This window comes from Ranitomeya imitator, chromosome 1 (assembly GCF_032444005.1).
Source record: "Ranitomeya imitator isolate aRanImi1 chromosome 1, aRanImi1.pri, whole genome shotgun sequence".
NCBI lineage: Eukaryota > Metazoa > Chordata > Amphibia > Anura > Dendrobatidae > Ranitomeya > Ranitomeya imitator.
This window is the reverse complement of record NC_091282.1, coordinates 315,748,565-315,773,481: the sequence shown is the minus strand read 5'-3', so window position 1 is coordinate 315,773,481 and position 24,917 is coordinate 315,748,565. Positions and strand designations below refer to the sequence as shown.

Sequence of the window (24,917 nt, the reverse complement as noted above, 5' to 3'; positions counted from 1 at the left end):
TGCATTAGTGACATGCCATCAGTCTTTCAGCACCCAAGAGTTTTGAGAAAAAGATGACCACAGTGCTAGAATTGCAGATTTTGGGGCATATTTACAAGGTAGTATGGGTGAAACTGGAAAGAGACGCCTAGTCTCTCTACAGAGGTTTTCTTTACTCCTGTGATGTAATGGGAATAGATATATCAGTGACTATGTATATTAGTGGTGACCATCTACTTGTAACTTTGAGGGACATTTTAGCATTTCTATACCTTTTATTATCCAGCTTTGTACTGTAGGAAGACAGGATGAAATCCTTTGTGGTCCTGATTCCAGTTCAGCCATTTGATGCACTGTTGCAGCTGTTTTCCTGTACAAGTCACCAGTCTAACAAACCTTGACCTTGACCCATGGCCATTTACCAAGGGGAAGACAGAAGAGACGGCACATCCAAGTTAAATAAAAGTCAATAATTCTTTAATCTGTATCCATTAAAATGACAAACAGGGGATTTAAAACCATGGCCACTTACTACCACAAGCCTTGTGTTCTTCTTCTTCTTGTGTATTTCTCTTAAGCCCCAGAATCTTAACACTTTTGAAAAACTGGATCTCTGGATCCTTTTGTAACCTCAGTAATTTTTCTTCTGCGCACACCAGACCCATCATACGATTATTCACCTACTATTTCTTTAGGTGGCCATAAACTTTAAATTGCTGAAGACCAAGCAGTATTTCAGTCAACAGCTATTTTTATGACACATTTTCACACACCAGCGACCAGCGAATTGTGCCAACATTCATTTATTGTGTATAGGTACTTCTATACCAAACACTGAATGCTGTCACCTTCCTATACCTCTCAGTGATCTCACATCAGCTATACGAACGCAATGATCATTTGTATAAAATTCTCTGCAGCTCGTTACCAACTGGTCAGTAAGTGTTTGTTGTCCCCATCCACTCAATTTCCAAATGGAAATGGTTAGCGAAGTATAAAGGAGAAAGCCAAAATCTGTACAAGAACAAGTCAATCTAACGATAGCACACAAGTCTGATTATTCTGATTGTAACTCAATTATATGCCCTACAATTACAAAACATTTAAACCTTGAGAATTGTTTTAGATGAATACTAAGAGATAAAAAGATACATTGCAAGTAATTACACTTACCTAAGTTGGAAGAAGCTCTACCCTCTGCTGCACGGTCCTTAAGACTTTCAGCTATGGAGAGTTGCTGCTCATGATACTGTTTAGCCCTCTCCAAATCCTGCATGCAGCGCGCAGCATGACCCAGGCCGGCATAGGCACGCATCTCAATGGACTTCTCAGATAATTCCTGCGCAAGCTCCAGAACATGGTTGTGGTAGGACATTGCCTTGTCAAAGTTTCTCCTGTAGTGAAAGGCACTGCCAAGGTTACTATATGCCCGTGCCTCTTCTCTTTTGTTGCCAAGGTCCTTTGCAATCTTTAAATGTTGTTCATGGCAATGAACTGCATTTTCAAAGTCCCCCATTGCGATGTAGACAGCGCCCATGTTCCCCAGTTCTCGTGCTTCAGACAGTTCATCTTTGGATTGCTTAGCCAGGAGAACGCATTGCTTGTGGCTTGCCAGTGCATTAGGGTAGTCGCCAATTGCAGTGTAGACATGACCCAAGCTGCTTAAGGCAGATGAAGCCGCCTGTGAAAATAAAAGATCAAATCTAAGTAACATTATTTGCTTATATACCTTTCAAAAGGGATAAACTGTTGTTCATAGGCCATGACCAGTATTGCAGCTCATTCCCATTCAAATCAACTGAGTTGATCTGTAATAGCAGCCCATGAAAAAGAATGCTGTTTCCGGAGGAAAAAAGGCAGAATCTTCTTTCCAATTTCATATGACCACTTTAAAAAGGAAGAAAAAAATATTTGACATATTTTTATTAATATTAAAGGGAACTTGTCAGCATGTTTTTAGCCTCCAAACAAATATCAATGAAAAGTCCCTATAATGTTGATGACATCCATACCTTTTTTTTTTAAGCCCATAGGTCTGTTTTATAAAAATTCATTGGATTTTCATGCAAATAAGCCACAATCACAGATGACTTAGCTCTGCACTTACAGCTCTCCAATCTCTCTTCTTTCCCCACTGTGGCCTCCTGACAGTGAGTGACAGGTCACTCATCTCTAAAAGAAAGTTACAGCATCCAAATCAGGTGAAAAAAACTTCAAGGTTCCATTTATTCTGCCATAGATGTGACGTTTCGACCAGACATAGGTCTTTTTCAAGTATGCTTAAAAATAGCTATGGCTGGACAAAACTTCACATCTATGGCAAAATTAATGGAACCTTACCTTGACGTTGTTTTCACCTCATTTGGATGCAGTCTATTTATTTCACTGAATTCTTTCCAAGTGAACTCCTTGGAACTTTTTGACAGTGCTTCCTTTTTGTGTCTATGTGCCCTTTGTAATTGTCCAATATTGGAGTGCTGTGAGACACCTTTATTTTTAGGTCACTCTTCTCTGTGATCTGTCCAAGATCCTACACCAGGTTGATCATTTCCGGGAGTGTCACAATATGCAGTAAAGTATTGATGAAGTTCAAGAGCCAGACAATTGATCTGCGCATGCGTCGCCCCTGGGAATGACAGCGTTAGCGTGAGATCTCAGACTGGGGAGAAGGTCACAGAGAAGGTATGCAGATGAACAACACTATGAGAACTTTACATTGATGACGTTAGTTTGGGATCTTAAAACCTGCTGACTGGTTCCCTTTAATAGTGATGCCTATTTTATTTGATCTTGACTTTGAAAAAAACAAGACATTTTTAAACACATAAAGGGTTAGTACCTTTTTAATGTAAGTCACAAACTTTATAGTTCCAAGTACCAGTGTCCCCAAGAAAATATTCTAAAATAATGTGTGGACATAACTCTTTCGATACAGTTCACCAAGTAACCAAGAAAAATAAACATCCAATTCCTTTCTAGCAGATGACAAAATTGTCCTGTTATATTTAAGCTTTGAAAAAAAACAATATAATTTTATGCTTTAAAATAGAAATGAAATATAAAAACCTGCAACCCATTGCTCAATGCAGCGGAAATTTCACCTATTATATCTGCCATCCTATAATTGCAGTTTGCCTGATGTTAGGATATAAAGTAATACATTGGATGACTTGCCTGTTCAGTAAGGAATTTAATCTGTAAGATACTGCAGAAATGACCATAAAAAAGATGTATTTCAGAATGAGAAGATGTCTCCTATGAAAGCTCGCAGGGAGAAGATGATCACTCCTGAGCTTGATTATTATTATTAATAAAAGTATAATATTTCTTCCAGAATCATGTTTTATTATACTCCTAATCCATGGCCCTGTGAAGAGCTTATCTTGCCTTTTTCATGGTTAACAATAAAAATTAAACACTTAAATTAAACTGAAGTAGTTGAAATTATGCATTTTATGTAGAAGCAATGAAGATGTCTCAAGGAAACGAAAAAGAAATGATTGTTCAACATAATATTTTCAACATATGAAATAAAGCCCTTTGTGACACCTCCTGATGGACCTCGGAGTGATTTATACCTTACATAATAACCTCTTCTACTTTCTGTCATACATCACATAATGTTATCCTGTTTTTATATTTATGGATATATCTTTTTGAAGGTTGAGTTCTATATCATCATCATTTTTATCGTATTTAAATAATGGTACAGACTCAATGGCTTCAGTGAAATTCTACATTTTTACTCCAACAGATATCACTGAATGGAATTTTATAAGAATCTGTCCAATATGTCGATGTCAATATGACATTTCCCAAACGTTTTGTACTCTGATCGATAGTGCTACGGAATATTGGGTTCAACTTTGGGCTCCAGTATATAAGAATACAGCTGAACTGGAATGGGTGCAGAGAAGGGCGACCAAGACAACTAAGGGAATGTGTGCACCACAGAACTAAGACAGATTGTCAAACAGGTTAACCAGTTTGAAAAAAAATGAGAGCATGGAGGCTAACTAATTGCAATGTCAAAGTATATAAATGGACAATAGAGATCGTTTTAATCATCTTTTATACCTAAGCCTGTAATTATGAAAAGGGCGAATCCTTTACGTCTGCAGGATAGAAGGAAATAAGGTCTTGCCATCATCACACACTGGGCTTCTCTACTAGATTTCTAGGGATGTGTCATTGATTTATACACTTTCCCCTTAATTGAGACAATTGGGACTCATTTCATAGTGGGGTTTGCCTTCCTCTGGATCAATATTATAGGATTTTAGGTTAGACCTGATGGATCCGTTTCTAATTTTTTGAACGTTATTAAATAAGTATCTAAGTATGTTTCCTTCATGGGCGGCATACTTGTCTCAACAGTTGTTTCTCAGACTACCTTAACCCATCACTTGCCAAATTAAAATTTGTACAAGTACGGATTTTTCAGAAAAGGGCATCCCAATATTCAATTAAAAATGACAGTGACATGATTTCCTATTTTGAAAACATTCATTTTACAAACACAACACAAAAAATTGGACCTAATTATAAAAATTATACAATCTTAGTTGCTAGCAACTAAAGATTAGGTGTCCCAAAAAAAAGGACATTGGTAGATAATGGGTTAAATCTTGATTACCTGTCTTCAATGCACAATGCATTCTTAGTAATTTGGCACTGATTTTTAACATGCATAGCTAGATTTAGATTAAAATTAGCCATTTACTTAGTTAGCTGTCAGATGAACAACCATTAAGCCAATATCCATCATCTCTATCACTATCCATCAATGTGTGAGCTATTTCAATATAAAGAGTGTACATCATTGCTAGTTCCACTAGGAAACAAAGGATCAGACACGTTAAAATTCAACCATTCCAACCTTTGTTTCTACGTTGATAGATGAGACAGCTTGTCCTAATACAAATTAGATTTTTGGTGAATGTATTTTTTTTTAAATGTATTTGTTTTACTCATTTATATAGCTCCATTCATTCCACAGCGCTTTACAAACATTATTGGCACTGTCCCAATTGGGGTTCACAAACTGGAATCCCTATCAGTATGTCTTTGGAGTGTGGGAGGAAACCCACAGAAACATGGGGAGAACATACAACCTCTTTGCAGATCTTGTCCTTGGTGGGATTTGAACCCAGGACCCCAGCACTGCAAGGCTGCAGTGCTAACCACTGAGCCACCGTGCACTTTATTTACTGAATTAGGCTTTCCAGATTACATCTCCGCTTTGTATGGATCAGTAATAAGGCATTTATGGATGTATAATGTACAAGGTACCTTCAAGTTGTGTATATCTGTACATATGGTTCCCGATGAAGCATGATTTGCCAATACGCCTCAGTGGTGTGGTTGTATTGAATTGATTATTACTTGCTGTGATGGTGTATGCCAGGCTTGGTAAAGACCAAAAGAAAAGGTATCAAGAAAACAGTCACATATAGATGTTAAAACGCCATACCACTATACATTTCTAGACAATAAAAATAAGGAGGCGATGAAGACGGTTTCTCAGAAACATCTGGAGGCCCACCCATACACATTAGGCTAACAATAATTTGTCAATACCCCTCAGTGGTGTGGTTGTACTGAATTGATCATTACTTGCTGTAATGGTGTATGCCAGGCTTGGTAGAGGCCAAAAGAAAAGGTATCAAGAAAACAGTCACATTTAGATGTTAAAACCCCATACCGCTATACATTTCTAGACAATTCAAATAAGAAGGCGACGAAGACCGTTTCCCAGAAATACCTAGAGGCCGCCCCATACACATTAGGCTAATATTGGCTGAGCCCACTGATATCGGCAGTATAATGTGTAAGGGGACTCACTGACTTCCCCGGTTTTCCCCGACAGAAGATTTTGAGGAAGTTTAAGAGCCGACAAGTTTGATTTTCAAACATGTTGGCTCTTTATCTCCCTCAACATCTTCGGCCCATCCTTTTATTCTCTAAGGCGCCACCAATAAATGTCTGTCACAGACTCTCTCATAGAGAACACAGCAAAGCGAGGACTCCTTTGTATGGGAGAGTTGTCCAAATAACCGCTGGTCAAATGATTGGCCAAACTATCATTTGTCCAACAGTTATTTAAAGTGTATAGTGGCTTAATTCGGCATAACAATAAAGTATTATTATCATTAATTATTATTTCACACAATCTGGTTATGGCTCATATGTTAGATGTAGTATCCATTTATGAGAGTTATACAGAAGAATAGAAAGAAAACAACCTATGTATATATTTCCCCTAAGCAGAATGAACAATATGCCGGGAAGACACATAGTAGAGTCCTTATTAGAAAATATAATAAATTGAGCGAACTGTAAAAAAAAGCTCAGAATTTTCTGGTATAAATCGTGGTGCACTCGGGTTTTGGAAAGTAAGAGATTAATAAACAAACAATCTTTCTTTTTAAGAAGGAGCAGTAACAGATTAGCTATAAAAAACAATTTATAGCTAATTAGATACGGAAGTTGGCAAGATACACTACCTTTACCAGCTTCCGAAATTGAAAAACTACACTAGGTTTCCCTGAGGCAATTTAATTACAACATAAAAGCTGACAAATTGTAATGACTTACAGCGCTGTAAAATCAATATTATTTTTGCTTATTTTGGGGTAAAGTGATAGGCTTCTATTTAAATTAAATTATGGCTGAGTCATTTCCAACTTTGCTGAGAGGTTCACAAATACCTCTCCACTTACAAGTGGGAAAAATCTGGTTAGGTTTTTTGGATTTTCAATTTCATTTCACAGTGTTTAGACCTACGGGACCTAGAGGTATTTACAAATGTCCTCTCAAATAATAAATTGTGCTGTTTATCAAAATTAAGCTGATATTTTAATCAGTCTACCATAGAAAATTGATTGTAGGAAAGCACTGACTTACGACCATCTTAAATTACTGTTGTCCACAGGCAAAATGTAATTGGGAACATTAGGACTATATCACAAAAGTGTTTAAAATGGAAATAAAATGGTTTGGAAAATAAGATGAGAGCTCATTATACGAATCTTTGCCCATTTCTTTACCACTATCAGAATGTGTGTATATGTAGGGATGACGGTCTCAGAGGCAATGAGGATCCATATTTTATCTCTGTAACACATTTTTATTTCATATTAGTTTCTATTATATTCTATACATTCCTTTACAGTAAATCAACACACAAATAAAAAATAAAATAATAAAATGAGAATGAGTGTAAGATATAGGCCTATAGCCTGATAGTAAACATTTCTTTAATTTTTTTTATATGTTTTAGACCCATTTATTCTGAGCTGATCAGTGAGCGTCCAGGTCCCGAGACCCCCACTGATTGCTCAAAATTACTCTTAGAAGTCAGGAGTCAGGAGCCCACAGTAAAAAGTCTAGCTTTTATTGCATCTGTAGTCTTCTGAGCTGCACGCTTTAAAGAGGTCTTTAGAGCAATTGTCTTGGGCACCAACAAATCTGTTCAGAATAAAAAGGCCTAAAACAATGTAGAAATTAACTAAAAGTTTACATACAAATTGACCCATGCACCCTTCTTCAAGAAGAAAGACACCCACCTCCAAAGTTTAGGCCAGCATACTCATTAGATAGCTTTGAGCAGAATAATCATTCGGCCAACAACTACAATGTGTCTCCTAGCTGCTTCATACACAGTAATGCTCGACCAAGCTCTACGCTTTCTATGAGGGAGATGCTGCCTGACCCCTCTAGAAACGGCTTATCTCTACAGAGAAATAAAGCATCAGCAACTAAAACTCAACAGGCCAGATCCTCCTCTACCCTGACATCATCTGTGAGTCGGGAGCCGGTGATACACATTAGACGGTTAATAGATTTCGCCTACACCAGAAGGCTTGGACAATATCTAGTCTGTATGTGGGAGCATATTTACTTCTTACCTAATGTTCATCCTATCAAATATTTCACCACAGCTCTTTGTAAAGGCCCCAAACAGCGATTATCAGGAGTTGTCTAAAAACATGTACAGTAAATTATTATTATTATTATACATTTTTATAGTGCCATTTAATCCATGGCGCTCTACATGTGAAAAGGGGGCAAATATAGACAAATACATTAAACATGAGCAAAAAACAAGGCATACAGGTACATAAGGAGGGAGGACCCTGCTCACAAGGGTTTACAGTCTGCAGGGGATGGGTGAGGATACACTAGTAAATAATCTTGCATGGTCATGGTGAAGGAATGCTTATGTCAGAATTCCCTAATGCATGGTAAGACGGAAGGGGGAAATCTCAGCAGTATCTCTCCCACAGATCTATGCACACAATGCCATCCATTAGAAATCACCATTCCACGCATAGAAGAGAGAGAACTAAATCACAGAGAAGCAAAACACAACGCTGGCTGAACCACCTAATGCAGATACCCCAAGTGGGATTAGGATTCCCTCCCTTTTTAAAAACATAATTTAATATAAACTCTTAATTCAAATTAATTTACTTATTAAAAAAGATGTTAAAGAATCCAAATATAAGTGGGTTACATGACATTTTTCTGCTGAAGAATACACTACTTATTGTTGATCTCCATAATCTTTATTGAAATGCTATATCAAGAGACTCGGTATGATATATATTTGACATGGAAAAGAATGAGTAATATAATATGTCACAAAACACAAGAATTACAAAAAGGCTATGCATTTGGTATTTTTGGTACAGTATTGGCACCTAGTCAGATGAATATCTTGATAGCTGGTCAACATAGTCATCAAATAAAGGCCCCATACACATTAGACTAATTCCAGCTAATATCAGCGGGATTGTTTGACAGTCTAATGTGCAGGGTGACCTCCAAAGTCCTTTTGTCCCCCAACATCATCTGTGTGGAGAGAAGGATGGGCTAGTTGGACTTCCAATGGCCGATCCTTTTGTTCTTCCTGTCGATAAGCCTCTGATAGACAAGTCCTGCAGCAACTCTCTCATACAAAGCCCAGGAACATTCGGCCTAGCTCAGTGTTAGGGTTGCAAACCATCCAGACATTACAGGACAGTCTATAAAAATAGAGCACTTTTTTGGCACGGTCTATAAAAAAAAATATTGTCTGCCCATGATTTTTTCGATAAGCTGTCCTGAAAAAGTTAAAGGTCAAGTTGGCAACTCTCCTGAGTGTTTCTAGGCCCAGGAGAGTCAGAGGAGATAAGTGTCGGCCGAACGATCAGCTAGCTAAATGTATATGAGGGCCATAAGTAATTTTCATAATGGAAATTACAGACTAAATGGCAACTTATGATTTCCATAAACTGAACACTTATCGTTGTGTTTGTGCTAATGCCATATAATTATATGTTTGGGAGTAGTATGTTATGTTTTGGCTTTTTAATGTGATTTTATGAAGCGGTACCTGAAATGCTGCTCACAAGTCATTTTAATAAATATCTTGCATTTTGAGCTCCGTTAATGGAGCTTCTTCAATTACCACATGCCACCCAGACATAAACAAATAAATTGCACATTTTCATTACTGACTAAAAGCAAAGTGCAGAATAATTGTCTCTCAACATATTAAGAAATCTACAGCACTAGACTTTTTTTATTTTTTTTAATAAAATCTGCATCTCATCTGACGTTTCCGCAGGTTAGAAACTTAAGGCCCCTTCACATTTAGCGACGCTGCAGCGATACCGACAACGATCCGAATCGCTGCAGCGTCGCTGTTTGGTCGCTGGAGAGCTGTCACACAGACCGCTCTCCAGCGACCAACGATGCCGGTAACCAGGGTAAACATCGGGTAACTAAGCGCAGGGCCACGCTTAGTAACCCGATGTTTACCCTGGTTACCATGCTAAAAGTAAAAAAAAACAAACACTACATACTTACCTACAGCCGTCTGTCCTCCAGCGCTGTGCTCTGCTTCTCTGCACTCCTCCTGTACTGTCTGGGAGCCGGAAAGCAGAGCGGTGACGTCCCCGCTCTGCTTTCCGGCTCACAGACAGTACAGGAGGAGTGCAGAGCGCAGCGCTGGAGGACAGACGGCTGTAGGTAAGTATGTAGTGTTTGTTTTTTTTTACTTTTAGCATGGTAACCAGGGTAAACATCGGGTTACTAAGCGCGGCCCTGCGCTTAGTTACCCGATGTTTACCCTGGTTACCAGTGAAGACATCGCTGGATCGGTGTCACACACGCCGATCCAGCGATGTCTCCAGGGAGTCCAGCGACGAAATAAAGTTCTGGACTTTATTCAGCGACCAACGATCTCCCAGCAGGGGCCTGATCGTTGGTCGCTGTCACACATAACGATTTCATTAACGATATCGTTGCTACGTCACAAATAGCAACGATATCGTTAACAATATCGTTATGTGTGAAGGTACCTTAAGAGATGTTTCCAGGGATATTAAACTGATGTGATATGGCAATGTTTACTCAGCGGGGGATCGACGCCTGAGAGCTCACAGAAGGGAAGCCTTGCTCCTCCTTCAGCCTTTCTACAGATGGAAAGTCACTGTTGTCTAGGCACTTCCAGGACACCATGCACACCCAATGTTGCTGAAAAAGCTAGAAAACCTAAAACATTAACCCCAGAAGTGATGAATTGTGCTCTAAATAAATATATTTGGTAGGAGCTTTGCTGTAGGGAATAGATAAAAGCGGAAAAAAGAGTAACCAGCTCTAGATACGTCAGGTGGAGATGACATTGATATATCAGTTGACGAACACTTTAGGCCAAGTTTTATGCTTATCAAAAGAGATAGAATATGTTTTAAAATTAATTTTAATTGTATAGTAAAAGGGTATCCCAGAGAAGAGGGGAGGCACAAGAAAAGTTTTCTACTGAAGAGCGTGAGAAAGTATTGGAAGTTGGTGAGAGGAGGTTGTCAGGGGCCTAGTAGAGGCTGCCTTGGGGAAGAATTTAGGAAAGACTAATGGACATATATGTCACCTAAATAAAGGTTACTGCCCAATAGGCAAAATAATAGTTAAAAAAGATAATGGACCCTGAAAAAGCTACAAGTAACCCCTTGGCTTATACATGGGCCCAATAGTTTGATACAAACCCACTTAAATTCTACTAAATGACTATAGCGCGATAGAAACAACTCAAGCGTTTCTTTGTATTGTAGAAACGTACAAAGTTCACATTGTGAGAAAACTCTAACTTAAAACTAAGCATACCTATCGACGAGGCACCGTTCTCTGGGAAGTCTAAAGAAGATTAGTGATTTTTTCTTCTTTGAAAAGGAAAAGGTTTATGGATTTAGAACAGGCATTGCCTGTATTAAAGGATTTCTGTGTCTTCAAGCACAAAATGGAAAGTATATAGCATGAAATTATTTATAACCAGTGATTGTGTAAGTCAGATACATTATGTACATTCCATTTATATTCCTTCAGCATACCGGCAAGGATTAAGTGTTACAGTAATGCTTTTCACAACAGCCAGGCTGTCAAAACTTCTACCATTTAAAATAAAATATTAACTTGGTGTTACATAACACATGCAAAAACTTTCAGTTATATTTCGAAGAAAAGTAGCAAATTACCAATGAATGACATCAATTAAGACTTTTTCATAGAATAGGTGCTGTCAATCACCAAAGACTAATAACGGTTTGTGTCGTATTTTTGTACCATGTACAATGAAAAAGGCTCCTTTAAATGAGTTTTATTATAGGGAGAGTTGGGGCTCAGAGATAAATGACTCAGCCACTTACGCCTGTGGTAGTTCTTAAAGGGAACCTGTCACCCCGAAATTCGCGGGTGAGGTAAGCCCACCGGCATCAGGGGCTTATCTACAGCATTCTGTAATGCTGTAGATAAGCCCCCGATGTTATCTGAAAGAGGAGAAAAAGACGTTATATTATACTCACCCAGGGGCGGTCCCGCTGCTGGTCAGGTCAGATGGGCGTCTCCGGTCCGCTGCAGCGCCTCCCATCTTCATTACAAGACGTCCTCTTCTGATCTTCAGCCACGGCTCCGGCGCAGGCGTACTTTGCTCTGCCCTGTTGAGGGCAGACAAAGTACTGCAGTGCGCAGGCGCCGGGCCTCTGAGCTTTCCGGCGCCTGCACACTGCAGTACTAATCTCTGCCCTCAACAGGGCAGAGCAAAGTACGCCTGCGCCGGAGCCGTGGCTGAAGATTTCGGTATCTGTCTGAAGTTTGTGTCAGACTATAGCACATTTTTCATACATGCCTTAATAGAAAGTACTTGATTAAGAAAAATCATGGTTATTCCACAAAATATTGATTTCTGAACTCTTCCTGAGTTAAACATTAGTATTGTTGTTTCTAAATGATTATGAACTTATTTTCTTTGTATTACTTGAGGTTTGAAAGCACAGGGTTTTTTTAGTAATTTTGACCATTTCTCCTTTTCAGAAAAAAAATACAAAATGTATTGCTTGGAACTTTGGAGACATGTTGTCAGAAGTTTATAGAATAAGAGGACCATTTACATTTTACTCAAAAATATACCTATAAAGAGAAAAATCAGACAAACTGAACATTTTGCAGTGGTCTCTTAATTTTTCCCAGAGCTGTATATACCAGGAAGGGGCCCAGAATGGGGGACATTATTGCTTAATGAAGGGGAAGGGTGAATGTCTTTAAGATCGAAAACTTTAAGCGCCCATAAATCTGGCCAACATGCACAGGGAAGGTCTAAATCAGTGTTCCCCAACTTCCATCCTCACGGACCCCAACAGGTCATGTTTTCAGGATTTCCTTAGTATTGCACAGGTGATGGAATTATTGCCTGTGCAGGTGATGAAATTATCACCTGTGCAATACTAAGGAAATCCTGAAAACATGACCTGTTGGTGGCACTTGAGGACCGGAGTTGGGGAACACTGGTCTAAATTTTGAAACTCAAGTGACGCCACTGAATCAGGGTCTCTGTCTCTTTATTATGTTGCTCCCAAATTAGGTGGCAATAACTTGCTGACAGCTTTCCTTTAAAGGGGTTCTTCATCACCAAAATGTATATAAAAAAAAAAGATCTCTCCACTTTTGCTTCCATTTGTTTACATGTGGCAGTTTTATCAAGTCAATGAACATTCACTAAGGGAGCAAAGCTTCTTCTCAGGCACATTCTGCTAGGAAGGTACGTGCCATCAGTCATGGCATTCTGCGCATTGCCAAGGCCAACAGAAAAGACTGTGGTTTCCTGTATGGAAGGTCACAGAAATCCCCAAATCGCCGAGTAGAGCAGAGACAGCAAAGTGGCCATGCTTCAGAACAGTCTATTTTCAATATTTGTTTTTGCAGGAACAAGGCAGGGGGGGAATATTGCTTGATAATAACCCTTTAAGGAGGTTGATTTGTTTAGTAACCCCTTTGCTAGATATTGTATAAAAGAAGTAAAAATCTTACATGTCCCTAAATGTTACTTTGAAAACAAAATACGTTTTTTTTTCCATTAGCCTGTAAATCACAAGAAGGCATGAATCCTTGCAGTTACATCTGTTGGGATGATCCTTGGAAAAAAAAAATCATCTTAGCTATATTTAATGAGAATTGCCGTAATTGTGTAAATCTGCCTATATTTCATTTTGGACAAAGTTGCACCTTTTCTCTCTTCTTTATTTCTTCCTGTTGTGGATTTCTTGCCAATTCCCATCTCTATTTATATAACACATTTGCATGAAATCTACGGTAACTTCCAGGATGAGCTCACATTATATACGTCAGGTGGACATGTACATGTTACTCTCAAATGACTCCTCAGACTGATATCCTAAATAGCTTTCTACGGCAATACATCCTCTGATGTATGGATCATCCATAAATATGTGATTCACCATAAGATTGTGATTATTAGAGCAAAAAATCTGGAAAACATGCAGGAACGTTTCCAAATGAGTCTGTCAGAAACTGCTAAGAGCATATATTTCAGCTCCAGTTGGTCTGTATTTTAGTGGAAAAAAATTATGCCATAATAATCAGCGCGAGCCATGAATAATTCATGAGAACAATTTGGTTAACCTCTGTGTCAATGGAGACAACAATTAAAGCTGGAAAGTGTGAAGTGAAGAAATGTATGCATGTAGCTTTAAATAGAACAAGCTAGCCTAAATTAATTGCAATTACTACAATAAAGCATCAGAATAGCTCCATCAACTCATTTCTGAAATCATCGTAATTAACTGTTTCAACCACAAAGCCCCTTTATCAAGGGAGATCTCTAGGATTTCGCAGCATTGTTTGTGCATCACAACAGTTGCAGTATATTTAGAGGACTCCTGGGCAAAAACACCGATAATAGTGTGTGCCATAACAATGAATACGTGGTTAACGCCGACAAGATACTAGGAAGTGTTAGTGTTACCGCTACATGCTGTATACAGTCTATATGTCACAGCTTTTCCATCCAGGTCTTGAGGAGTCCACCTATAGAAAACTTCATTTCTCCATCTCCGTCTCTGTGTGCACTGATGTCGGACTGCACTTGGCTGACATACGAGTGCAGTCCAATGTCTCATATGCACCCATAGACTTGTAATAATCGGATGCACCCGCAGCATGCTGTGATCGTTTTCCCTTGCCAAAATAGCATAGGAAAAAAGAAAAAATGCAGATCTGCACTGCCCTATAGTGTAACATTGGCAGAGCGCTGTCCAATAAAACATCTCATAGCACTCGGCCATGTTATACCCCAGTGTGAGCGGACCCTTAGCATGATTATCCACAAAGTTAATGAGTCACTGGTGATGAGGTGGCCCTTTCACTGCCATCATCTGCAGTAAGGAGTACATTCTGATATCAATGCAGCTAAAGAGCAGTAAATAGACTGGAGGAAAGCAAGGATTTGAAAACCATAACATGCATTTTTTTTTACAGGGATTAAGACAAATCCTGTAGTAAACTGATTTGCAAAGTTTCATAGCCTTTCAGGTGGGACAAAATTATTTTAAAATAATAAATAAAGTTTGATTATGCTTTAACACTACAGGACAATGTGCCAATCACTGGTGTGGGTGAGGTTAAAACTGATTAGCTTGACTACCTGGCACGTGCCAACTAGTCCAGCAGTGATAACCTCCTACTGATAAAACACAGATTGTATTGAAACTACAGCAAGCTGCTGAGCAAGTGACACATCCCGGAAATCAGGGTCTCTGCCTCTACATTATACTGATTAAGGTTAATAGCAAAAAGCTGTGGACTGAGTCCCTTTAAATCACCTGACTGGCAGGGTTTTTAGCTGATCCATGGTAATAGTTGATCATAAAGGTTGTCGCCATTATTATTGTTGGGCCATCATCTATCAACTTCAATATCCCATTAATGGACCTTTATATCCGTAGAATAAACAGCTTATTTCAGATGAAGGGTGGTATAAATGGTTGCAGTAAAACTCCAATGCAACATATATTATATCACACAATATCGATAGACAGGTAAAAATTTTACCTCTTGGGTCCCTGAATTTCAAATATCATACGAATAGACAGTAGAGCCACTACATTACAGCCAAAGACTGGTTAATACAGCCTACCTTTACACTAAAAGCCAATAAGCATTGCTTTTTGGAAGGTTAACATCCTATTTACTCTGGAAAAAAAATAATGTTTTCAAAGCAAATGTATAAGATTGATGTTTGCTTTTAATTTTTGTTCCGGTAGATATTACAGCACACAATTACAGTGGGTGAAATAAGTAAATATATCTCTAAAGGTGCTATTGATATGAAATTCTCACCAGATGTCTGCAATAACCCATCCCTAATCCAAATGGTAAAGGAATCAAACCATAAATGTCCATTAATTAAGTTATGTGTAACAATGAGAAATAACACAGGGAAAAAATATTGAACACTTGAAGAAAAGAAGTGAAAAATCCATGGAAAGTAAAGACACCAGCTGAAATCTATCAGTAATTATAATGCAATCCTGCCACTAAGTGAAAAATAACATCAGCTGTTTCAACTGATGGCCTATTAATACGTGTCTCATTACCAAGGAGACACACAAGAAACATCTCATGATGGATAAAACCAGCGAGCTGACTCAAGGCTTTCGCATCCTTATTGTTGCAAAACACACTGACGACATTGGTTGCAGAAGAATGCCTACTGAAGTTAGGAGTCATAATCAGGACGTGGAAAAACATAATTTCACCATAAACCGGCCACAACAAAGTACTCCCTGCAAGATTTCAGACAGAAGAATGAAAAGAATTATCAGAAGAGTTATCTAAAAACCAAAGACCACCTGTGGAGAGCTACAGAAAAACCTGCAATCAGCAGGTACAAATGTTTCAAAGAAAACTATAAGTAATGCACTCAACCTCTATGACCTGTATGCACGCACACCACATAAGACTCCATTGCTGAACAAAAAACATATTCAAACATCTTTAAATTTTGCTCATTAACATTTAGACATGCCTGTGAAATACTGAGAGAACGTAGTATTGTCCGATGAGACCAGAACTGAACTCTTTAGATGCCATAATACACACAATGTTTGGAGGCCAAAGAACGCTACATATCACCCCAAAAGCACAATATGGGAACATCATGGCTTGGGCTGTTTTTCAGCATACGGCACTGGCAAACTTCATATGACCGAAGAAAGGATGAAAATACAAACGTCCCAAGACATTCTTGATGAAAATCTGCTGTCAACTACTAGGATGATGAAGATGAAACGAGTGTGGACATTTCAGCAAGACAATGATCCCAAACTCACAGCCAAGGAAACTCTCAATTGGTTTCAGAGAAAGAAAATAAAGCTGCTAGAATGGCCCAGCCAACCATCTGACCTGAATCCAATAGTAAGGAACTAAAGCTCAGAGTTCATAGAAGGAGCCCACAAAACTTTCAGGATTTGAAGAGTGTTTGTGTGGCAGAATGGACCAAAATCACACCTGAGCAATGCATGTGACTAGTTTCTCCATACAGGAGGAATCTTGAAGCTGTCTTTACCAGCAATGGCTTTTGTACAAAGTATCAATTAAATTTCAGTAAGCATGTTCAATTCTTCTTCCCTGGGTCATTTCTCATTATTACACATAAATTAATTTATGGACATCTATGGTTTCGATTATTTGCCTGTGTGGAAAGGATGGGTTGTTAACGGCATCTGGTGAGAATTTCATGTCAATAACACCTTTAGAAATATATTTCCTTAGAAAATTGGTGACGTGTTCAATACTTATTTCACAGGCTGTTAATATAAAAGTTGGAACCCAATGGAGCAGTAAATTAAAGGGAACCTGTCACCCCCCTCAGGCATTTGTAACTAAAAGAGCCACCTTGTGCAGCACTAATGCTGCATTCTGACAAGGTGGCTCTTTAGTTACAAATGCCTGCACGCGCTGAAATAAATACTTATAAAATTTGCCTGCACATACCCTGATCCGTCCGGGAGGCGGGACTTTCCTTTCTAATGAGATGCAGCACAGCCGTCACTCCTGGCTTGTGCGTGCTGGGCGCCGCCTCCTCTTCCTGCATTATAGTTCCTGGCGCCTGCACTGTAAGTACGAAGGGCAGCGCAACTGCGCATGCCCGGAAAAAAAACTTACAGAGCAGGCGCCGGGGACGATAATGCAGGAGGAGGAGGCGGCGCCCAGCACGCACAGGCCAGGAGTGACGGCTGTGCTGCGTCTCATTAGAAAGGAAAGTCCCGCCTCCCGGACTGATTCAGGGTATATGGGGGCAAATTTTATAAAGGGTTTATTTCAGCATGTGCAGGCGTTTGTAACTAAAGAGCCACCTTGTAAGAATGCAGCATTAGTGCTGCACAATAGGCTCTTTTAGTTACAAACGTCTGAGGGGGGTGACAGGATACATTTAAGCTTTTCAGCCAATGTATTTGTCCATGTGTAATTCAATAAGATACGTCACAATGCAAAGCTTTCATAGTGGAAGAGACAGTTTAGCTAATTCTAATGTGGCCAAAATTAATGTGAAGTGGTAGAAAGTATCTAAGAAGTCATAAAATGCATAATAATTAACAATTTCAAATCTTCCAATTCACCTCCCAGAGATATAATCCAGTAGAGGTGAGAGCCCTGCACCCCTTCCCCAGGATTCTAGAATGAATGGTCAGAACTTCAGCCAATAAATAAAATATTGCGGTGACATTCCAAATCCTACTTATTACTTGGCTGGCCGACATCTTTACGTGTGCCATTGGCAGGTAATAATTCCTGAACCTGAAGGTGACCTCCAGCTTAGGCAAACTGTATGAAGAAGATGAAGTGAGAAGAAAATATAATTCTCTTTATATAAAATGTCATTTTACATGTTAAAAAAGTGTGATTATCTGTCAAATAGATGATAGCCATGCTTTTCTGTTAACTGCTATTCATGTTGTTCCAGGAGCCATCAGATGACGGACTAACCCAATTTGTCTTCACTGAACAAACATCTTTGGTTCTATTCCCATTTGGGCAGCACGATGGCTCAGTGGTTAGCACCACTGTTGATTTGTATTGCTACTGTCCTGGGTTTAAAGGGGTTGTCCCCTACTAGGATAACACTTACCGTACTTGATCTAAGGCCGGCATCACACTAGCGTGTTTTACGGACGTAAGAAAGGTGCAGAAAATACGGATTGCATACGGTACAATGTTTCTCTATGCCCCTGCTCCTATCTGCCGTATTTTACAGATCCATATTATACGGTCTTCTACGGCCGTAGAAAATCGCAGCATGCTGCGTTTCTCACCGTATTGCGCAAAAAAAAAATCGCCAATGAAAGTCTATGGGGGCCAGAAAAATACGGATTACACACGGACCAACAGTGTGACTTGTGAGAAATACGCAGCGGTGTTCTATAGAAAAGCCGGCAATTCAGTGCGGTGTACAGTAAAATCACACTGACAGGTTAGAATAGAATAGGTAGAATAAATGTGTACACATAGTATAGGGGTATATATATATATATATATATATATATATATACAGGTCCTTCTCAAAAAATTAGCATATAGTGTTAAATTTCATTATTTACCATAATGTAATGATTACAATTAAACTTTCATATATTATAGATTCATTATCCACCAACTGAAATTTGTAAGGTCTTTTATTGTTTAAATACTGATGATTTTGGCATACAACTCCTGATAACCCAAAAAACCTGTCTCAATAAATTAGCATATCAAGAAAAGGTTCTCTAAACCAGAGGTCCCCAACTCCAGTCCTCAAGGCCCACCAACATGTCATGTTTTCAGGATTTCCTTAGTTTTGCCCAGGTAATAATTGCATCACCTGTGCAATGCAAAGGAAATCCTGAAAACATGACCTGTTGGTGGGCCTTGAGGACTGGAGTTGGGGACCTCTGCTCTAAACGACCTATTACCCTAATCTTCTGAATCAACTAATTAACTCTAAACACATGCAAAAGATACCTGAGGCTTTTATAAACTCCCTGCCTGGTTCATTACTCAAAACCCCCATCATGGGTAAGACTAGCGACCTGACAGATGTCAAGAAGGCCATCATTGACACCCTCAAGCAAGAGGGTAAGACCCAGAAAGAAATTTCTCAACAAATAGGCTGTTCCCAGAGTGCTGTATCAAGGCACCTCAATGGTAAGTCTGTTGGAAGGAAACAATGTGGCAGAAAACGCTGTACAACGAGAAGAGGAGACCGGACCCTGCGGAAGATTGTGGAGAAGGACCGATTCCAGACCTTGGGGAACCTGAGGAAGCAGTGGACTGAGTCTGGTGTGCAGGAAATGGGCTACAGGTGCCGCATTCCCCAGGTAAAGCCACTTTTGAACCATAAACAGCGGCAGAGGCGCCTGACCTGGGCTACAGAGAAGCAGCACTGGACTGTTGCTAAGTGGTCCCAAGTACTTTTTTCTGATGAAAGCAAATTTTGCATGTCATTCGGAAATCAAGGTGCCAGAGTCTGGAGGAAGACTGGGGAGAAGGAAATGCCAAAATGCCTGAAGTCCAGTGTCAAGTACCCACAGTCAGTGATGGTGTGGGGTACCATGTCAGCTGCTGGTGTTGGTCCACTGTGTTTCATCAAGGGCAGGGTCAATGCAGCTAGCTATCAGGAGATTTTGGAGCACTTCATGCTTCCATCGGCTGAAATGCTTTATGGAGATGAAGATTTCATTTTTCAGCACGACCTGGCACCTGCTCACAGTGCCAAAACCACTGGTAAATGGTTTACTGACCATGGTATTACTGTGCTCAATTGGCCTGCCAACTCTCCTGACCTGAACCCCATAGAGAATCTGTGGGATATTGTGAAGAGAAAGTTGAGAGACGCAAGACCCAACACTCTGGATGAGCTTAAGGCCGCTATTGAAGCATCCTGGGCCTCCATAACATCTCAGCAGTGTCACAGGCTGATTGCCTCCATGCCACGCCGCATTGAAGCAGTCATTTCTGCCAAAGGATTCCCGACCAAGTATTGAGTGCATAACTGAACATTATTATTTGATGGTTTTTTTGTTTGTTATTAAAAAACACTTTTATTTGATTGGATGGGTGAAATATGCTAATTTATTGAGACAGATTTTTTGGGTTATCAGGAGTTGCATGCCAAAATCATCAGTATTTAAACAATAAAAGACCTGACAAATTTCAGTTGGTGGATAATGAATCTATAATATATGAAAGTTTAATTGTAATCATTACATTATGGTAAATAATGAAATTTAACGCTATATGCTAATTTTTTGAGAAGGACCTGTATATATATATATATATATATATATATATATGTATATATATATATATATATATATATATATATATATATGTATATTTCATACAGCGCTAGATAGCTTAAAAGCCGGTAATTCAATTACCAGCTTTTGCTATCTCCTTCCTAAACCCGACATGACATGAGACATGGTTTACATACAGTAAACCAGGGGTGTCAAACTGCATTCCTCGAGGGCTGCAAACAGGTCATGTTTTCAGGATTTCCTTGCACTGCACAGAAGATAATTTAATCACCTGCAGAGAATGATTCCAGCACCTTGTGCAAAGCTAAGGAAATCTTGAAAACACGCATGGTTTGAGGCCCTGGAGGAATGCAGTTTGACACCCCTGCAGTAAACCATCTCATATCCCCATTTTTTTTGCATATTCCACACTACTAATGTTAGTAGTGTGTATGTGCAAAATTTGGGCACTCTAGCTATTAAATTAAAGGGTTAAATCGCAGAAAAAATTGGCGTGGGCTCCCGCACAATTTTCTCCGCCAGAGTGGTAAAGCCACTGACTGAGGGCAGATATTAATAGCCTGGAGAGGGTCCATGGTTATTGGCCCCCCCTGGCTAAAAACATCTGCCCCCAGCCACCCCAGAAAAGGCACATCTGGAAGATGCGCCTATTCTGGCACTTGGCCACTCTCTTCCCATTCCCGTGTAGCGGTGGGATATGGGGTAATGAAGGGTTAATGTCACCTTGCTATTGTAAGGTGACATTAAGCCAGATTAATAATGGAGAGGCGTCAATTATGACACCTATCCATTATTAATCCAATAATATGAAATGGTAAAAAAAACACACACATTATTACAAAGTATTTTAATGAAATAAATACACAGGTTTTTGTAATATTTTATTATACTGGTAATCCACCTGAAGACCCTTGTCACCTGAAACAAATGTAATCAAAAAACAAACAACAATATCCCATACCTTCCTACAATCAGTCTCGTCCCACGCTGTAAATCCATCTGAAAGGGTTAACTAATTTTACAAGCAGAAGCCTGCTAATGCAGCCTCCCCGCCTGTAAAAACCCCAGTGAATGAATGGAATGTAGGTGAATGACCTGTAGTTACCTTGAGGTGCGGTGATGCGCCCTCTGCTGGATGTCCTCATATGAACTCGAGCGTGGGAACTTTTCAGAATATTTAATCAGGTGGATTACCAGTATAATAAAATATTACAACAACCTGTGTATTTATTTCATTAAAATACTTTGTAATAATGTGTGTGTGTTTTATTAACCATTTCATACTATTGGATTAATAATGGATTGGTGTCATAATTGACGCCTCTTCATTATTAATCTGGCTTAATGTCACCTTACAATAGCAAGGTGACATTAACCCTTCATTACCCCATATCCCACCGCTACTCAGGAATGGGAAGAGAGTGGCCAAGTGCCAGAATAGGCGCATCTTCCAGATGTGCCTTTTCTGGGGTGGCTGGGGGCAGATGTTTTTAGCCGGGGGGGGGGTGTGGTGTGGTGGCAAAAATGTGTTCAGTGACGGTAGATTTTCAAATCATTAAGATAGGAGATGACATTTGGTGCTCATAAAGTTCTACGGAGAACTGAAGCTGACATTTTAGGAGACCCTGCAGCAGAATGTCCTTGTCTGCCTTTAGCTCCATAGAATTTTAAAAGCACCAATTGTCATCTCCTAAGTCAGTAATGGGAAAATATGTTAGCCATGAAATGAGAGTGAAAGATCAATAAAGGAGGAGAAAGAAGCAGATTTCCCTGATAAGATATATACAAAGTTTCTTATTTTTATGTGTACTATTGATTTATGAAATAAAATGTAAATAACAGTTCTGCTTTAAGCATACTGGCAACCCTGTATGTCTTATGGTTTAGCCAGGGCCCAAAGATTTACTACTAAAGATCCTGAATATCCTTGCTTAGTGTTCATTCCGTACTGTATAAGTTCTAGTCTCCGGTAATAGAAGCCATTTACTTTTCTCTGGCACATGAAGCTGACAAACAACAAACTCTTTTGTAGTAAAGTGAGAGAAAGCAGCAGTTTTGTGATGGCCAGCAGCGCCAGCTTGGGCTTACTGCAGCTCTGCTGCTGAGCAATAACCCCAAAAATATTAAGGATACTTTTTAGTAAAAAGCTTACAAAATGATTTAATTCTAAGTGTGAAAGGGAATATTGCATATGTATGCTTAAATGGTATAATGTTTTACCCAGTCTCTGATCTCTAGTCTTTGACTACAAAGACACCTTATTTATTAAAGGGGTCATGTCTCCAAATACAACCCCTTTCAGAATGTGGGGGCAGATTCTGCTAGTGACATCTCCAGCAAGGAACTGATTTTGCAAAAGAAACCTGTGAAGAATTACTGGTAATGGTGACTACAGTGCACATTCAGTACTACAGAATGCAAGTCCATATCATATGTAATATGGGCTATGCACAGGGTTTGATTTTATGAGGCAACACCTTTAAAGAAAATCTGTCATCAGGCCAAAAGACTACAATTTTTATTTTTTTTATTGCCGCTGCTTCCCTGAGTATTCCAGTTTTTTTGTTTTTTTTAAATCTGCCATATAGTTCCATAGATATGAGTCTTTGGGTAATTCTGCAGAATAGCATAAAGACTCGCCCCAGAGAATCCCATGAGCCACTCCCTGAGAATCCAATGAGCCACACCCCAGAGAATCCCACGAGCCACACCCCAGAGAATCCCGTGAGCCACGCCCCAGAGAATCCCACGAGCCACACCCCAGAGAATCCCGTGAGCCACACCCCAGAGAATCCTGCGAGCCACACCCCAGAGAATCCTGCGAGCCACACCCCAGAGAATCCTGCAAGCCACTCCCCAGAGAATCCTGCGAGCCACACCCCAGAGAATCCTGCGAGCCACATCCCAGAGAATCCTGTGAGCCACTCCCCAGAGAATCCCATGAGCCACACCCCAGAGAATCCCATGTGCCGCGCTCCAGAGAATCCTGCGAGCCACACTCCAGAGAATCCTGTGAGCCACACCACAGAGAATCCTGTGAGTCACTCCCCAGAGAATCCTGTGAGCCACGCCCCAGAGAATCCTGTGAGGCACTCCCCAGAGAATCCCATGAGCCACGCCTTAGAGAATCCTGTGAGCCACGCTCCAGAGAATCCTGTGAGCCACACTCCAGAGAATCCTGTGAGTCACACCCCAGAGAATCCTGTGAGTCACTCCCCAGAGAATCCTGTGAGCCACGCCCCAGAGAATCCTGTGAGGCACTCCCCAGAGAATCCCATGAGCCACGCCTTAGAGAATCCTGTGAGCCATGCCCCAGAGAATCCTGTGAGGCACTCCCCAGAGAATCCCATGAGCCACGCCCCAGAGAATCCCATGAGCCACGCCCCAGAGAATCCCATGAGCCATGCCCCAGAGAATCCTGAGAACCACACCCCAGAGAATCCTGTGAGTCACTCCCCAGAGAATCCCATGAGCCACGCCCCAGAGAATCCTGAGCCACACCCCAGAGAATCCTGTGAGCCACACCCCAGAGAATCCCGTGAGCCACTCCCCAGAGAATCCCATGAGCCACACCCCAGAGAATCCTGTGAGCCAAGCCCCAGAGAATCCTGCGAGCCATGCCCCAGAGAATCCCATGAGTCACACCCCAGAGAATCCTGTGAGTCATGCCCCAGAGAATCCCATGAGCCACGCCCCAGAGAATCCTATGAGCCACACCCCAGAGAATCCCCTGAGTCACTCCCCAGAGAATCTCATGAACCACGCCCCAGAGAATCCTATGAGCCACACCCCAGATAATCCCGTGAGTCACTCCCCAGAGAATCCCATGAGCCATGCCCCAGAGAATCATGTGAGCCACGCCCCAGAGAATCCTGTGAGGCACTCCCCAGAGAATCCCATGAGTCACTCCCCAGAGAATCCCATGAGACACGCCCCAGAGAATCCTGTGAACCACCCCAGAGAATCCTATGAGCCACACCCCAGAGAATCCCGTGAGCCACTCCCCAGAGAATCCCATGAGCCACGCCCCAGAGAATCCCATGAGTCACTCCCCAGAGAATCCCATGAGACACGCCCCAGAGAATCGTGTGAACCACACCCCAGAGAATCCTATGAGCCACACCCCAGAGAATCCTGTGAGCCACTCCCCAGAGAATCCCATGATCCACGCCCCAGAGAATCCTGCGAGCCACGCCCCAGAGAATCCTATGAGGCACTCCCCAGAGAACCCCATGAGCCACGCCCCTGATAATCCCATGAGCCACACCCCAGAGAATCCTGTGAGCCACGCCCCAGAGAATCCTG

The 24,917-nt window shown here is 40.5% G+C and overlaps 1 protein-coding gene across 1 annotated transcript in view; it reads right to left on the bottom strand.

Moving 5' to 3' along the window:
- The window catches only part of TTC28 (tetratricopeptide repeat domain 28), a 667,947-nt gene that overhangs the window by 351,592 nt on the left and 291,438 nt on the right, over positions 1-24,917 (bottom strand). Inside the window, exon 5 of the mRNA XM_069758682.1 lies at positions 1,153-1,660. Coding sequence (XP_069614783.1) covers positions 1,153-1,660 — 508 coding nt within the window. The remainder of the gene's footprint in view (positions 1-1,152; positions 1,661-24,917) is intronic.